This window comes from Morone saxatilis, unplaced genomic scaffold, assembly GCF_004916995.1.
Source record: "Morone saxatilis isolate NCDOM2014 unplaced genomic scaffold, NCSU_SB_2.0 Contig14, whole genome shotgun sequence".
NCBI lineage: Eukaryota > Metazoa > Chordata > Actinopteri > Moronidae > Morone > Morone saxatilis.
The window spans coordinates 582,789-599,832 of record NW_023339696.1 but is presented as its reverse complement, the minus strand read 5'-3'; the positions used below and the strand labels follow the sequence as shown (position 1 = coordinate 599,832).

The following is a 17,044-nucleotide window of genomic DNA, read 5'->3' as shown; positions in this document are numbered from 1 at the left end:
TGTTTATGTGTGTGTGAATGTAAATCAGGGAAAGAGCTTAAATTTAGTTGTGTGTGTGTGCGTCTGCGTGTCATTTGTAAACGTGCGTGTTAGTGAGTAAGCATGTCTCGGAGACAGAAGGCGCCTTGTGCGTCGATGACACACCTGAGTGCCTTTAGTCCTGTTTGTTTGGGTCGTATGTTGTTTTTCCCGCGCCGTCTTTCAGAGGCGCTTGAGTCAGGCCTACGGCAGGTGGGACACCGCTCAACAGCTCTGTCTAAACAACTGGCCGGATGAAGTGGCTAACGCTAACTCAACAAACTGTCATTCTCTCACACACACATATACACACACACACACACACACCTACACACACACACAGACAGAACCCCGCCACCTCCGTGTCTTTCAACGCTTTCTCTCTCGGGGCTCAACAACAAAATTACAACACCCAGAGCACTTAGCTGAATGTTGCTGACAAATTTACACTACCTCTGAAACTCTCGTTTGTATGCATGTGGTTCGTCACAACAGTATGGTTTCTGGATATGATAATGCACATAACTACACATTTAAAATACAGTTGATTGTTTGTCAAGCAGTGTATATCAGGATAAGAGTGTTTTTTTTATAAATGTTCTAGGGAATGTCTTCATCCTCCTAGATGTCTGATTTCTTTCACAGATTTACAACAACCTCTTTGAGGCAGACAGGCGGTAGATGTTATGGAGCTACTGGGCTACCAAAAGGCTTTGGTAAACCCGCAATGGACAACAGCAGACATCTGGTAGAAACACAACCCCACCCAGCAGCAGCATAGCCAGAGAACAAGACACAAGAGAGGGATGAAGAGAAGAGGAGAGAAGAGGACGAATGGAAAATGCAGAACGGCTCAGAGAGCTCACAGGAAGTGCAAACAGACTTGAAAAAAGGACAGAAAGAGATGTGTACAAGTTGAGGGTGGTGTGAGCTGAAGGAGAGCATGTATACATGTACACAGTATAATGTTTAATGTTGTTCTAACCATGGTAAGGAAACTGCACTCCATCGCTCTCATGCTTAATCTTCCTCTCCTGCACACTGGCCAAATGGTGCTGCACTGAAAGGCCAAACAGGGGAGAAGGGAAGAGTTAACAATGGAAGAGGGGAGGAGAGAAAAAGACAGAGACAGAGAGAGAGATATGGAAAGAATGAGAGAGGAAGAAGGGTGGTTAAATAATTGGCAACAGGGGATTTCAACGTTATAGAGTGCAGCAAATAGTGTCTATAAAGTAGTTACATCATTACTCCTGGCAGTATTAAAATGGCAGCATGTGAGTGGGAGTGACGGTTAGAAATTAGAGAATACATGAACATTTTAACAAAATCCCCAAAGTCAAACCCAAGAGACATACATGAGGTCTATTGTAAATACATTTGACATGGTCTCCATCATAATGGTTATAAATGCTGTAAAAGTGGGTGGTTACACTGGTGCTGCTCTGCTGCAATATTCAAGAAGACAACACAGAGGGATTTGAATGTAAACTTACAGGTTGTCTAGGGAATAATGTGAAAAGAATAGATCAACATTTTGGTAACTGTCTTGCTGAGCGTTAGATGGAAATATTGACACCACTGACTGTATGCTAATTACGAAGCCACAGCCAGGACTTTAGTTAGCTTAAAGTTACCTTATATTGCTAGCCTGGCTCTGTCTGAAGGTAACAAACTGTTCCTAATAAACACGACTTCATCATCTACAGGTAGTTTCATCTGTATAAAAACCACATTGTAAAAATAATTAGCTGTTTTACGGCTGAAGCCAGAAGCCGCTTAGCTTAGCACCAAAACTGGAAAACAAGGGACACCAGCTCCCCTGGCTGTTAGGCTAGGTAACAAAATTAATAGTGTATTCCATTTGAACTGAGAAGTTGAAATTTCAATTGGAACGCCCCCTGAAGTCGGATTTCCAATTAGGAAAGTCAGAAGAACCTCACCAACCCCAAACTCAAAATCCAAGATGGCTGCTCTGCGCTTGAATAAAAACAGTTTATTAGCACTTCTGTCTTTTGTGTCTCATTAAATCAGTTGTACACACAGCACCGTCCAACTTTTGTTTGTGGACATGTTTGTATGAGCAAAATACAGCGTAATACGTTGCTATCAACTGTTATTGCTAACAATGGCTAATAGCTACCCTGGCGAAATGGTTGGTTTTAAGACTTGTTAGTTGGTTGGTTTTAACATACAGGTTAGTTGTTTCCACCTGTTTCCAGTCTTTGTGCTAAGCTAAGCTAAATGGCTGCTATCTGTAGCTTCATATTTCCTTTACAGACATGAGAGTGGTAGCAATCTTCTTATCTAACTCTCAGGAAAAAAAGCAACTAATTTCCCAAAATATCAAATTATTCCTTAAATATGTTCAGAGATAAACATATAAAGATCTCACTACACTAGCCTGGTGTATTGTTAGCTAAAGTCTAATGAGCAAAATAAAACACACACATTTAAACAAAATTCTATATAGCTTCTAAGATCTGTGTTATGTGGCATTGATAATGCCACATAACATGACATCACACTCTCACACATGCACACACACACAATCCAGGAGATAAACTCAATTAATAGCGCTAATACCATAAGAACTAACAGAGAACATTATATCCATCTCTGCCACTCTCACTGACACCTGAGACAACAAACACTAGGATAAAATAGTTGAATGTACTCAGTTTGTGGTCAGATTAAATGGTCAGTTCAGCCAAAATAGACACATATTGTCACACTTTCACACTAACAAGCATGGAGATAGTTTTGGTTTAATTTGCAGAGGTTTGGAGATATCCGTCAGTGAGACTTCTGACTCCACTCCATCACAAAAGAGGTGTGGCACTGATGTAAAAACATTGTATTGGAAAAACTTGACAGTAACGTGTCATTAGCACAGATTTTACAGGTTTTTTGGGGAAGGGGGGCTGAAAATAGTCCCCTATTAAAATTATTCTCAAAAACTTGGTGGTGAAACGTGGCATTTGAAAACCTCTCTGTATTGAAACAAATGATGGCCATCCACTGCTATCGTATTAGGATGGTTTCAGCAGGAATCTCAAAGCCTATGCAAATAAAACCAAAACTATCTGCATATTTAGGTGTAACAAACAAAACATGTTTTTATATGTGTTCTGGGTAAACTGTCCCTTTAAGTGGCTGCTGCACGTATAACCTATAACCTGGCCGTGGCATAATGATGGTCTCTCTACCTCAAACAGGCCTGTTCTGCTCGGTGGGGTTGGGGATAAAGGTTGTAAGTGGAGTGGAAGTTGTGAATGGAAGAGGGTGAGAAAGAGAGTCGGAATGATGAGGGGGTCAAGTGATGGAGAGAAGGGTCAACACAGTACAGAGGTAAAGGCTGTGTTGGTGGAAGGAGGTGAGCTGTGGCTTCTGGTCCATTTCAAGTCAGTTAGTGTGAAATTAACACCTGAAAATATTTGTATCAAAGGGCCCTGAAAACATATTTTCTCAATCAACTGTTACGACAAGCAAAGGCTCATATTTTTGGTGTTTTTCCTCTGGCTCCTCCCAATAGTTTGAAGTGGGTAGGACACATGCATCCATGAATCAATCAGGATTTAGCAACATTTCAAAATTTTGGAAAATACACTAGCCACACTAGCAGCTGGTTAGCTTAGCTTAGCATAAAGACTGGAACCGAGTGGAAATAACAAGCCTGCCTTTGTCTAAATCAACCTACCAGTGCCTCTGAAGTTATATGATGTTTGCTGAATCAGTGCAACAGCCTAAGATTCCAGAAAGTAAATGCACCTGGCCAAGAAATAGTCTTAGCCCCACCCCCTCGGAAACCACAATGTATTGTTTTACACTTTTTATACAGATTGAACAAACAGAAAAAAAGATACGACATGTTAGTTAGTGAGCTTTAGTGGTGCTGGTAGGTGGATTTTGTTAACTTTGTCGCGAGGCCAGTGGTTTCCAGTCTTTATGCTAAGCTAAGTTAATAAACTGCTGGCTGTAGCTTCATACTTAACGTACAAACAGCATGAGAGGGGTATCAATCTTCTTATCCAACTCTTAGCAGGAAAGCAAATTCCCCAAAATGTAAAACTATTCCTTTAACGTTAGCGAGAAACTAAATATGTTTTCAGTAGCTTTAAAATTTAATGTAAAGCCAGAGTCTAAAGCTGCTTCTATTACAGCCTTCACCAAAGTATTATATTAATTTTATCTATAAAATTGTAAAATTTTTGCTTTTGAATTGATGTGGACCTCAGCCCAGCTCCAGGAGAATCAGATGGCCAGGTTATAGCGGGAGTACCTGCATCCACATCATTAGGCCAACCGCTGGACTGAGAGCTGCTGCCAGCCGCCGGGGAACGGCCTGAGTAGAAGACATCATCCACCGGGCTCTCCATCTCACTGTCGTCAATGGACTTGCGCTTGTTGGAGCTGAGGGAAAAAGAAGAGAGGAGGCAGTTTGTTTAACTCCTGAAGAAGGAGAATTTCTTTTTATTTTGAGATTAATCCAATTATTTTTGTTTAAACTTGCATGTCAGCCTGTGCTACTAATGGGTATTCGGGGCTCTAATGAATGCACACATATCATTTGCATGTGTCTGCATGAAATCAAGAGTTATAAAAATTCTAAATGTCAAGGCTTCCTCCAATGTTTTGTTTTCATATTATGTTTTAGCCGGGGGGACAACACAACACAACTGGAGACAGCGAGACGAACATGGGGCCAGAATTTATTCAGCATGCTGGATCCATACTGGCCCGAAGCAGCCTCACGCTAGAAACCCAGCGCCGGAAAGTGTGCACGGTGATGCTGGAACGCATTTGTGCGTGTGTTTGCAGATTCTTATAGACTCATACATCTGTGAACAATAAAATTGAGGGGGTCGCGAACGTACAGCGTTTCACCACTGATCCAAAATGTTTAAATATGTGTGCGCTCATGTGCATATCTATGTGACAGCGTGCGTGTGTGGTTTTTGTGCAAGTGTGATGCGGGGTCTGTGTTACATTAGTATCGAGGGAGATACTGTAATGAGTGTAACTACCTCCGTGGGAGACTTGCATAAAGCTCCATTTCAGTCCTGCAGCGTGAGATGAGTGAGAGAGGACGACAGAGGGAGCAAGGGGGGTTACAGAGACAAAAGACACAAACACAGACAGAGTGACGGACAGATCGGTGGGAAAAATGAGAGGGAACGAGAAAGGATTAGTGGTTGACGAAGCAAAAAGGGGGAGAAAGGGGAAAGAAAGACCACAGCAGAGTAAGCTAAGCATACAGAATACAGCAGCGTTAAGAGGTTAAAGAATTAAGAAATGAAGAATATTAGTACAGAAGAAAAAGAACATTATGAGCGTGTCTTTTTGAGTGTGTGCATGTGTACCTGGTGGATGGGGTGGAGGTGATGGAACGCCGTCCCAGGGTCACCTGGTTGATGTTGTAGTAACCGGGGCTGTCCAGGTCAGCCAGGGAGAAGTTGGGGCCGGTCGCTGTAGCCACTGGGGCTGAGGAATGCACACGCGCACACACGCGCACACACACACACACAAAAACAAACATACACATCATAAAGGGGAGAATCACATCAGAAACATATACAGCCGTATACTGTAAAATAATCAATATATAAAATATTTCTGAAAGGATAAGGCTGGTGTTCTATGATTCATTTTGCTTTAATAACAGCAATGTTAGTCTGTTGGTTGGTCTGCCACCAGGTTGAAATAAGCTACTGGTTGGCTTGCCATCACAATTGTATAGATGGTCCTGGTCCCCAGAGGATGAATTCAAATGACTTTGGGGACTCTTTGTCCAGCACTACCAGCAGATCAAAATGTTCAGTTACCTTGTGAAATATCTTAACAACTACTGGACGGATTAGCACAACATGTTGTAAAGACATTCATGCAGATAATGCATCCTAATGACTTTTGTGACCACCTGACTTCTTCTCTAGTGCCACCATATGTTTTGAGTGAAAAATCTCGACAACTGCTGGATAGATAGCCATGACACATATTCATGACTGGATCAGGATGAATCGCAATAATTCCGGTGAGCAACTTACTTGTCTCATAGCGCCATCATCAGGAGCAGATTGATGTCTTGGTACTTATTTCCTGTTCTTTCCTGACACCAGACTGCTCCTGATTATGGTTTGTGACCATGTGTTTTCAGACTGGAACAATGCCTTTTTTTTGGAGTCACCTCACTCATACATGTTAAAGCTATAATTTGTAACATTTCCGAATTAAAATGTCTATAAACTCTAGCGCTATGTTCTATATGTAGTTGAGTTGTGTACTTCCATTATCCCAAATGTTTCCAGCAAAGTTCTAACTCTAGATTTGAACGATTGGAAGGATTTTATCATTTTTAGCTGTGGATTTAATACAAACTAGTGAGTATTTATGAGCAGGACAGTGAATGTGGGACTGAGTCAAAATAAACCACAGTGTTTGTGTTGATGGCTCATTCATTTGTTTTTGGATTAAGCTCTAAAGCACAGAGGAATAAGATATATCAAGCTTTGGACACAGACAAACACCAGTCTTATTAAACACCTGGTGTATCAGGGATCTTGCTGTGTGTAAGGTGTTATAACACTGTATGAAGTGTACTAGGACTGACAGGGACAGAGATTGACGGAGGAAATTATAGCTGTGACTCACTCTGTGACACGCGGACCAACTCGGCTACGTTCCACACCCCTGAAGTCACAAAGCAGTCCTGGAAACTCAAGTGGCCTGGGTAGAAGAGAGAGAGACAGAGAGGGGGGAGAACGCAGTATAGGAAAGAAGGGGAGTCAGAGAAGACAGACATAAAAAAGAAAAANNCATGTGCACACAGACACACACAGAGGGAGCTGAAAAACACATGTATGGAAAAGCTTAACACCCTGCCGGTGTCATCCAGTGGGAGCATGTGTTTTCTCTAAGATACAACAGGCCTGTTGGTTTGGACATGTTCATTGTTTTTTTTTGACTGTTGACAGTCCAACACACACAACCAATCAGGTCCAACAAGTGAGTATAATCTCCACATAGACAGCTGTGTAATGTATAATGCACTGTGTATGATGATATTTATGTATATATAATGCATATGCATATCGAACCACATATGGATGGGTATAATGATGCATAATGACAGGTGTCTGAGCAGTGATGCACACATACATACACACACACACACACACACATCACACACACACACACACACACACACCACACACACCACACACACACGACACACACAAAATTATATATATATATTATAGTATATATATTATATATATATATTAATATGTACTTCTATATTTAGAAGAACCTTCTATGGGCCCATTGATAACTGTTAACCTAAACCTTAAAAGGAAAATTCTGGTTTGGTATTTCATTTCACATCTTTTGGCCATTGACTCTGTCGGTTATGACTGCTCACTTAAAGTAACTGCTAAGAATATGGAGAAAACCATAGACAGCACTACAAAAAAAGTTGCCGTGTGCCGGACCAGAAAACATTGAGTTCCATTGTTAGACAGGTTGTAAAACAAACATTTTAATCAAAGCACTATTTTTTTGGAGGTGAAACCTAGCGTGAATGCAGCTGAAAGTTAACAATCACACCTTTTCACAGTCAGGAAAAACAGTGTGAACCTACAACTACGGCAAGCAAGATGGCAAAGGTCCATGTTTACAAAGAAAGCTTTGAAGCTGCATCTTCGTTTTAGCTGCTACTCAAACTTTTAAATGTTGCCCTAAACTATAAGACTAGCCTCACACCTAAATTATAAGCAGCTAATAATGTTTTCATTTATATTCACAAATAGGTCACATGATGCATCTTTTAATTGTGACTATTGTTTGGTTCACTCTTACCGTTCTCATTAAGCGGTTTTCAAAAAAGCTCTAAAAACCTCACTCTGAAATAACCTACCTGTACTAACTGGAGACAAAGTTAAGCACTAGCTAATGAACATAGCGTTATATAGCGTAAGTATTAAGCGGTTTAAAGAGCCAAGATATTTTCCTCAAGGAGCATTGGGGAGACAAAAAACATAATCTCTAATAACATGTGCACTGGCAAAACACCTTCAACTTCAGTTCAGTCCAGGAGCACTTTTGTAAAAGAAACTTTTATTTCCAAAGCAGAATGTTAACATTTGGCGGTATGGCTCTGTTCTGGGACCTCCCTGCCATTCCCATTTTGCATACATGGAAACATTTAAGACAGGAGAGCCAGCAGTAGAGACCCCCCAGGGGGGTACAGAACAGAGCAAGCAATCAGGCAATCAGAAAATGACATTGATTGAATGAATGATTGAATCAGATACACCATAAAAGGATGATCTGGGGTGGAGGTGGGTTGCAAAAAGTAATTTAACTACTTGAATCAGCATGCAAATATGAATGTAGTTGAACTACAAGAAAGCTACTCCAAAATGTTGTTAAAAAACTACCAGTTTAATTACCCCAACCCAGTTGGTAATGCACCTTTGTGACATTTAAATGCACATTATCATTTACATTATACTGTATTTCTTTATATCATAAGCCTAATTGTGCTATAATCACTCAATGTAGATATTATCATTATCATCATATACTGATTGTATATAGTGATCAGTTAACCAAATGAGTGTTCAAATGGAAGTTAATGGCTTTTGCCTTGGCAGGGTCAAAGGCACTAGCTTGAGCTCAGTAGTTAGCTAGAATTCATTTGGTTGGACAACAAAACAACTTTAAAGTCATTTTTCTTTGTTTGTCTGTAGAAAATGAGCACTTTAAAAATTTTATTTTTTACGGTGAAAAACTGTCAAACTATGTGAAAAACTGTCAAACTATGTGAAAAACTGTCAAACTATGTAAAAGACTGTAAACTCTAAATAGTTTAAATACAGTTTATGTAACAGTAAAATACTAAAATACTCAAGACACACATTCATATCTCATGGCAAAAATGTCTTTTATACAGCATTCATATGGTATTTTCAAATTTGTTTCTTTTGAAGGAAAAAACATGTATTATACGGTAAAATATGCAATAAAACTCCAACTTCACCCTTAAAATCAACAGTACTAATATCCTTATATATATTATACTGTTATAGTAGAAAGGTTATACTGTATTTATTACGGTAAGGTTCCGGCAACCACAGCAGGCGTTTTTTTACCGTCAAAAAAATTAATAAATTACAGAGTAGTTGGCTAAAATTTCCAAAAACAAATAATTGTCCAACTTTTCCAAAGCTGTTTTTCATAAAGGTAGAGGAACAAACGCACACACACAACTCAGTCTCAACATTGACATTCACAAAAGGAAGTGTACAGTGATCATGTTTGTGCTGACTTTGTGTGTACGCTGTTGTGAAGTTCTCTTAGCCTCTCCAAGTAAAGTCTGTTGTAACCCTAACCCTGCTCTATAATGTCCACATGTACAACACCCAGGTCTATGGGGTGTGTGTACAGTATAGAGGACACCCTAGGGTTGAGTAAACTTTAAGTCCACACTCTTCCTCCCTTCTTCAAATCATCCCTCTCTCTATCCCTTTTCTCTTCCCTGTTCTCTTCACCCCCTCACCTCTCACTTTCTTTTCAACACCCAGCTCCCACACCTCCTCTTCACTTTTCTTCCACTCGCAATCTCCCTCTCTCCTTCGCTTCCATCCCTGCCCAGGGTTAACCACAGCGGGGACAGCGCATGAGGTCAGTGCTGAGCTCGGCAGCGGCCATGTGGTTCCCATCTTCCAATAACGTCAGTGTGATTTATGAGTGGCCCGCCACAATCCCAGCACCACCCCCACGCTACAGTACCATCAGCTCTCCTTACCATAATAAACTCAGACCCAACTCTGCCGGGACACTCGCACACAGAGAGGCCTGTATGTAGGGGTAGTGTGCGGACACAGTATGTGCATGTGTGTTAGAGTCTGATTGCATGTAGGCACAGGTATGTCAGACATTTTTATGGCATGTGTGTGAATGGGACACAGTTGCAAACTTACCATTTGGTGGGGGCTTGACGTCTGTGTCTCCTTGCTGGTTTGAGTTGTCTGATTGTCCTGATTGTTCTGAAAGAAAGAAGGAGAGAGAAAGAGAGATGGTTAGTCAGGTGGACAGATGTCTGGACAATAACCAAAGGTGAGGGGGTAGGATAGCATCAGAGGGAAACTCGTCAGAAACTGGATGGAAAAAGGCGCCGTCTTTTATTCTTTCCACTTAAGACAGACAGACGTGGAACTGAGATTAAAGATTGGAGCATATTTCCGTTCAGGTTGAACCTCAGTTGAAAGTCGTAAAATGGCGAATCAGAAGGTTTGTATCCTTATGTCTGCAGTCTGTCGCTGTGGGAGAATTGTTCTTCAAACTTACTAGAAAAATCATCAAAGAACAATACTTGGTCTCTTTCACTTCATTTTTTCCCCCTTCTCTTTCAGGGACTCCCACCCTATCAAATGCACACACATACAATATTTTAGTTAAAGCTGCAGTAGGTAACTTTTATAAAAAGAAAAATCTTACACAGTATTTGCTGAAACTTTCACTATATCCTGACAGTAGTACATGACAGTAGTACATGAGACAGATAATCTGTAAAAAATATCAGGTTCCTCTGGCTCCTCCTAGTGCTCCTAATGGTATTTGTAAGAATCCACCGGGCCTGGATCAAAACAACCATTCAGAGCAAAGAAGGACAGACAGATGCTTTGGGTTGGAGTCCTGAAGATAGTTCATTTTTGAGTCTCATTCCCAGGGTCCTAAAGTGTGTTTGTATTTGACACCTCAGAAGGAGACTCAACAATAATCTTTTCTTTCTTCTCACGTGAAAATATAAGTTTACCTTAATAAAACACTTTTTCTCTCTATACCTTCTTCTTCAGGGAACTCCTAACATACACACTATTTTACTGATTCGTACTTGAGGTGTTCTTTAAAACATACACTTTTGGGTTCCAGGCATTGTTTGATTGCATCTCCTGGTGTGTGTTCTACCTCAACATCTATATAGGACAGGCCAGGCAGAGAGTCGCCTGCTTCAGCTTAGTTTCTGTTTGGCAATGCTGACTGCATTTCTTTCAGATGCGTAATGCAGCCTTGTGAGTTTTATGGTTGTAACATAATATATACATCTCAGCAATTTACTCCACAGCACTGAAGCTTTAAGGCCATTCCTGGGCCAAGTCTCGTAGCCAGAACGTGGCCCCCTTTGCAGCCAGAACTAGGCCCCCAACCTCCAACATCTTCTCAGCCCAAATCAGCGTCCTAATCTTGGGTGGTCATTAGTGGAAGACGTGCCAGCTAAGCTGCTGCACTATCACCTGTCTGTGGCGTTGCCAAAACTAAGAAACAAAAGAGACAAACACAGATCCTCATCCATCTGGTCAGAAAGAAGAGGGAAAGGCCCACCAGGGATAGAGTTTCATTTTTCTCGCAACACTCCATTCTGCAGACTAAGATTCATCTTTCTTCTTTTTTCCTCATTCTCTTAACACATCGTTCTGTCTCTACTCTCTTTCTCCTCTCGTGCTGTCCCTTGAATCCTGGCAGCCCATCTTAAGCGCCTTGCAGCCATCTTAGCTTTGGCGGTACCCATGGCATTCCTGCTAGCTGACGCACCCCCCCCCCCAAACACACACACACAAACAGACACACACATGCTTGCAAAGCACACTCTCCCTCACACACAGACCCAATGGTCTTAGAGATAAAAAGATCTACAGAGGATATGCAATGCAAATGGAGTGAGGGCAAAACCGCTGGGATGTTTGTGTGCAAGTCTTCAAGTGTTACAGAGGGTGAGTGAGTTTAATAAAAATGAGAGATAATCGCAGATGTCAGGCACTCTCATAAAAGTAAAAGGAAATAAAGGAATCATTCAATGCAAATAAGGTGATCATGTAAGATGCACCAAGAATAAACGATGCCCGAGGCCTTTCTTATCGCGGCAGAGCTCACCCCGACAATCCTGATCACGCAATTCACTATAATCACAAACCGTTAAAACCTTTTAAACCTGTATGCCTCTGAAAAATCTCTCTCTGTGACAGTTCCCAAGCCAAAATTCAGTGTCTAGTTGTCATGACAACAGGGATGGCACACCACAGTTAAAGTCCCTAATGATGAGTGGTTGTTGAAGCCTGTGTGTGCATATGTGTCGCTGTTTGGCCTGGCAATTAGTTCGAATGAAGATAATAATATAGCCCGCTGGCATGGGCTCAATGTGTTGTTTTGTTTAAGTAATTCTTGGCACTGAACAGACCGGCGGTCGCTGTGCTACACTATAACGAGGTTGACTTTTTACTCTATCAGTCTTTCTGCATTTTAAGGCGTTAAATCCACTCCGGTTACATTATCAACCACATTTTCAAACGAGGCTTTCATAACTTTTCTTGGCAGAATGTAAGCAGAGACCGACCCCTGCAATTTTTCAGTGGTATGCTGCACTCTCCTTCTCTACTGAAATTGTAAAAGATGGACATAATCACACAGTGCTTGAGAAGTGGTGTGATGAAGCTTAAGCTTTTTTAGTGCGTAGTTCCAATCGGTTATAAAGATAGAGTGATCCTACCCCTATGCGGTACAGTAACAGTAAAGTTGTGGGCCAAAAAACAAAAACAATGAGCTGAAAGATGTTAAATGGTCCACGGAGCTAAAGATAGCTGCGGATGATAATTTTATAAGCGACATCTGTCACTATGCTAGGTACGGGACAATATACAATATTATATTAAACAGGATGTGTGGAAATACTATAGATTTCAAAATAAAGAACAGGGTGATGAAGTTCCTATCTGTGATCCAATATGTGTTTCTTAACAAAATGCATAAGTATATTTTCATGATTATTGTGATAATATTGTGTATCGCCATTATTTTGACCAAGATAATTGTGACATGAATTGTCACATTATTGATTTGACCCATTTTTTTTGTACAACAACACTTATTTAAAAAGGTCCAGTGTGTAACATTTAGGAGGATCAATTGTCAGGAATAGAATATAATATTCATAGGTTTGTTTCATTAGTGAATAATTACCCGAATATGGCAATTGTTGTGTTTCTGTTACCTTAGAATGAGTTGTTTGTATCAACAGACAGGGGTTGCTTTCAATGGAGCCATGGAGTTTCTACGGTAGAGCAGAATGGACAAACCAAACACTAGCTCTAGATAGGGCCTTTTTGCATTTTTTGTACATTTTGCAGCCACCTTAGTTTCTCCCATCGACGGTAGCAGTGCTCAGTTAGTTGCAACTTCACCACTAGATGCCTCTAAATCCTACACACTGGTCCTTTAAGAGCTGCTTTAAGTTGCATGTGCCTCTTGGGTTTGCTGTGATATATGCTTTCAGACTATTGTGCCTAAGTAGCAGTTACAGTAGCAGTTCAAACTTGAAACTTCAAACCACCACTGAATCTCAGGATAGAAGAAGCAGTGTTGTCTTCTGCATCGCTGTCTTTCACGACACTGACAGCTCGGTGTTGATGGGAACTGCCACTGTGATTTTTAATATCTTTGCGATCAATACAAAAATCTGTCCATTAACCCCAGTGAGGCTGTTTACTGGTGAGGCTGGATGTAACCACATGAGCATTTATCAACATGCTGGTTCAAATGCTTACATATACATGCACCAAACATGGATATACATGTCTGTGAAGCACAAACATGCTCATGCACACACACATTTAAACACAGATGAGTCACCCTTATCTCCTCCACACAGGAGGCCAGGGGCACCCGCCCCGCCAGAGATAATACAGCATAGACACACACAGGCCATCAAATATACCACGCTATCGCTCTAATCACACACACACATATATATATAGACACAGAGCTTATTTTGTGTCTTGGTCAGTATACAGTCACTGCTGATACACTCCTGGAGTGTGTACAAAAAAGTTAACACTGTCTATACATTTATCACACTGCAGATGCAGACAGAGGCTAGTAACTCACACCCAGGCTAATGTACACACACTCAAAATCACACTTACTTAATCGCTCCATTCATCATACAGCACACACAAAAACAACACACCCACACATACACACAAGTGGAAATCATTAAGAGACACTTGAATGTAAGATTACATACACATGCTCGCTTAGTACAGAGGCAGCCATTGCCAGCGCTAATGGACTCATTTACCGTGCGCATATTCATATATGAGTGCACATCGCTCACACAGGCACTTTTTTTTTTTTGCTAATTTACCGAAAGGCTCAGAGTGTTTGTTTGTGCATCACAAGCACACATGAGCAAACAGGCACTCTGTAATCTAATGTGCACTAAGTGAAGGGGATTGTTCAGACTGATGACAGACTATAAAATCAACACCACCAGCCCAGCACTGGAGATAAAATATAACAGCTCAGGATGGAAAACCTGATGATGGTTGGAAGGAAGGTTTCAGTCGAGCATTTAGATGTTAATAAATACATTCTATTCTCAGAATTTAATTCAACTGTATTTGTATAGCGCCAATCTATAACAAAAGTTATCTTAGGACACTTTTCAAATAGAGCAGGTCTAGACCAGAATGGGAACTGATTATCATAAAAAAAGAAGGAAAAATTTTCAACAGCGAGGCATTTAGTATTATTTAGGCTCACACACAGGGCAGATATAGTTGGATGAAAGGTGGGTAAAATACACAACAGCTGTGCAAATGTAGCTAAAATATCTCTAAGTTTTGTGTGATTCTGCATTAGTGTGTCAGCTACTGCTGATAGTTTCCAATTTACTGTACAGACGTTAGAGCAGTATATTGATTTTCTTATCACACTCTTAATTAGAAAAAATAAAAAGTGTATTTTCTTTAAGTAGTAAGCAGTGAGAAGCTGGGCAGTGATTTTACGGCAGATACAAGGCACTGTAGTAATACACTACTGAAATGGTTCCCAACCTTTTTCCTTAAGGTATAAGGTGAATGTGACATGTAGTGTACAGCACATTGAGTGGTCAAAAGACTAGAAAGGCGCTCTATAAGTATTCAATTCAATTCAATTTTATTTGTTAGCGCCAATTCATAACAGAAGTATATCTCAGGACACTTTTCAAAATAGAGCAGGTCTAGACCGGACTCCTTATCACATTTTACAGAGAACCAACAGTAACCACCATGAGCAAGAATTGGGACGGGGGCAAGAAAAAACTGCCTTTTTAACAGGCAGAAAACCTCGGAAGACCCTTCGGCTCTAAGGTAAAAAAAAGTCATTACATTTACCTTCATCTATCCATTGATAACAAGTGACCTATTTTATGGATATTTCATGTTATATTCAATGCATATAAATAACAGTAGAGAACAACTGATAAACTGCACAATGAACCCAAACAGTGAACACAATAACTGCTGGAAGTAAAGGAGTAAAACCAGAAATTTGGATGAATTTAGAGCAGATTTATTTCCTGAGAATATTGATCAGAGATGAGTTTGAGATATTTTTTACAATTTTTTTGTTAAACAATCAGAAATACTTTCCTATTGTTCTATTAGCTCTTTGATTGTTGGTCTTTACATCCCTTAAAACAGGGGTCTCAAACCCAAATGGGCTAGTATTGTCATCTCATAGGAGGCCAATTAGCGCAATATTCTGAAAATATTTCCATTACTAACATCATACTCAATCAGAAAATGCTAACAGCAGTTTCTATACGATTTAATATCATTTTTGTTGCCAAACAACAAATGAAGGCCCCAATTGAGGCTCAAAAACTGCTCTCTTCCCATTAACTGCCATTATTTAGCACCAAATGAAGCAAATTTTTAAAAGAGAATTGTGTTTTTATTTTAATTAAATATTAAGGATATTTTAAAGTTATAAAGAAAAGGCTGAATTATAATATGTTTTTGACATCACGTTACGGGCCAACAGTTTGAGATTCCTGCCAAGCTTTGGCGACCCCTAGTTGGGGTCCCACCCCCAGGTGGTGAACCACTGCACTACTGTAAATAATTTTATTACTTTACTATATATTGTACTATATATTTAATATATGTGAAATAACACAAATATTAAAATAATATACTGATTTTACTCTCCACGAGGATATCTACTGTAGGCTTCTGTGGCTCTGGAGGAGCTTTGAAAAGGTTAAGAAATTAATGGGAAATGCAGCATTTTTGGAAGATATACTAGGGATTAAAAATCACTGGCCATTGCTGTATTAATTTTAACTGTTCTTTTTTTTAAATCTGTTTCTTACGGCAAGTCTCCCAACTTTATACAAGTGCAATACTACATTGATTGCAGGAGCCCCCCTTCAACTGGGGTAAATGCATGAGCGTTAGTAGGTAGTAGTAGGGGTGGGAAGGGAGGGAAGAAGCTACAGCACCCCCTAAAATCGGATATAATAAAAACCATTAATTCAAATGTTTAAACTTATAATGACTTTCTCCTTTCGTACTGACACAGGCCGTGTATAAACTCATGCAACAGTCAGTATCACTGCAGCCTACAGCCGGTGACCCCTCTGTCTCCACCCTCTGTGCGCGGTGTCATTTAAGGATAGCTGCCCAGACATGGTTCAGTTCACAGTCAAATGATAGGGGCCTCTTCCTCCAACTGCTCCAGAGCTCTGTGGACAAATCTACCACTGTTCTCCCTCACTCCCTCTTCATCTTTCCCTTTCAGTCTCTCATGCTGAAACCCCCCCGTATGAGCTGTGTATTTCATTCCCGGTGGAGTGTGTGGGTACCAGCAGCAGCTCAAGCTCCGGGTTAATGTGGGAATGCAGCTGCGTTTTTGCGTCCATACATCTCTGGATGTGGCAGCCCTGATCTTATTGCATACTGTATATACAGAAATACTAAATATAATGGAGCATGTACACACAGCTGCATGCTAGTGGAAGATGGATGTAAAGCAGATGACTGCACTGACTGACTTATATATTTATATAAGTGTGTGTAGCTGCGCAGCCTCACCCCCTCTCTCCACCCTTCCACCAGCCCCTGGATAAAGAAACCGAACAGCCTCCCCAATTGGGTTTCGCTTAAGAGGTTTATCGGTATGTTGCTAAACATTCTGACCTTTTTTT

At 40.5% G+C, this 17,044-nt stretch overlaps 2 protein-coding genes across 19 annotated transcripts in view; both read right to left on the bottom strand.

Moving 5' to 3' along the window:
* zgc:158403 (tetratricopeptide repeat protein 39A) overlaps window positions 1-17,044 on the bottom strand; it is a gene marked incomplete at its 5' end in the record, with an annotated part of 767,589 nt that overhangs the window by 591,837 nt on the left and 158,708 nt on the right.
* Window positions 1-17,044, bottom strand: part of nfixb (nuclear factor I/Xb) — a 146,801-nt gene that overhangs the window by 21,124 nt on the left and 108,633 nt on the right. For 12 of the 18 annotated variants that reach the window (XM_035654188.1, XM_035654191.1, XM_035654200.1 and 9 more), the window contains 6 exons: window positions 9,999-10,064; window positions 6,667-6,741; window positions 5,379-5,499; window positions 5,043-5,078; window positions 4,298-4,428; window positions 1,004-1,078 (listed from right to left, as the gene is read on the bottom strand). In XM_035654188.1, coding sequence (XP_035510081.1) covers window positions 1,004-1,078; window positions 4,298-4,428; window positions 5,043-5,078; window positions 5,379-5,499; window positions 6,667-6,741; window positions 9,999-10,064 — 504 coding nt within the window. The remainder of the gene's footprint in view (window positions 1-1,003; window positions 1,079-4,297; window positions 4,429-5,042; window positions 5,079-5,378; window positions 5,500-6,666; window positions 6,742-9,998; window positions 10,065-17,044) is intronic. The other 6 variants (XM_035654199.1, XM_035654202.1, XM_035654186.1 and 3 more) reach the window with 3 other exon arrangements.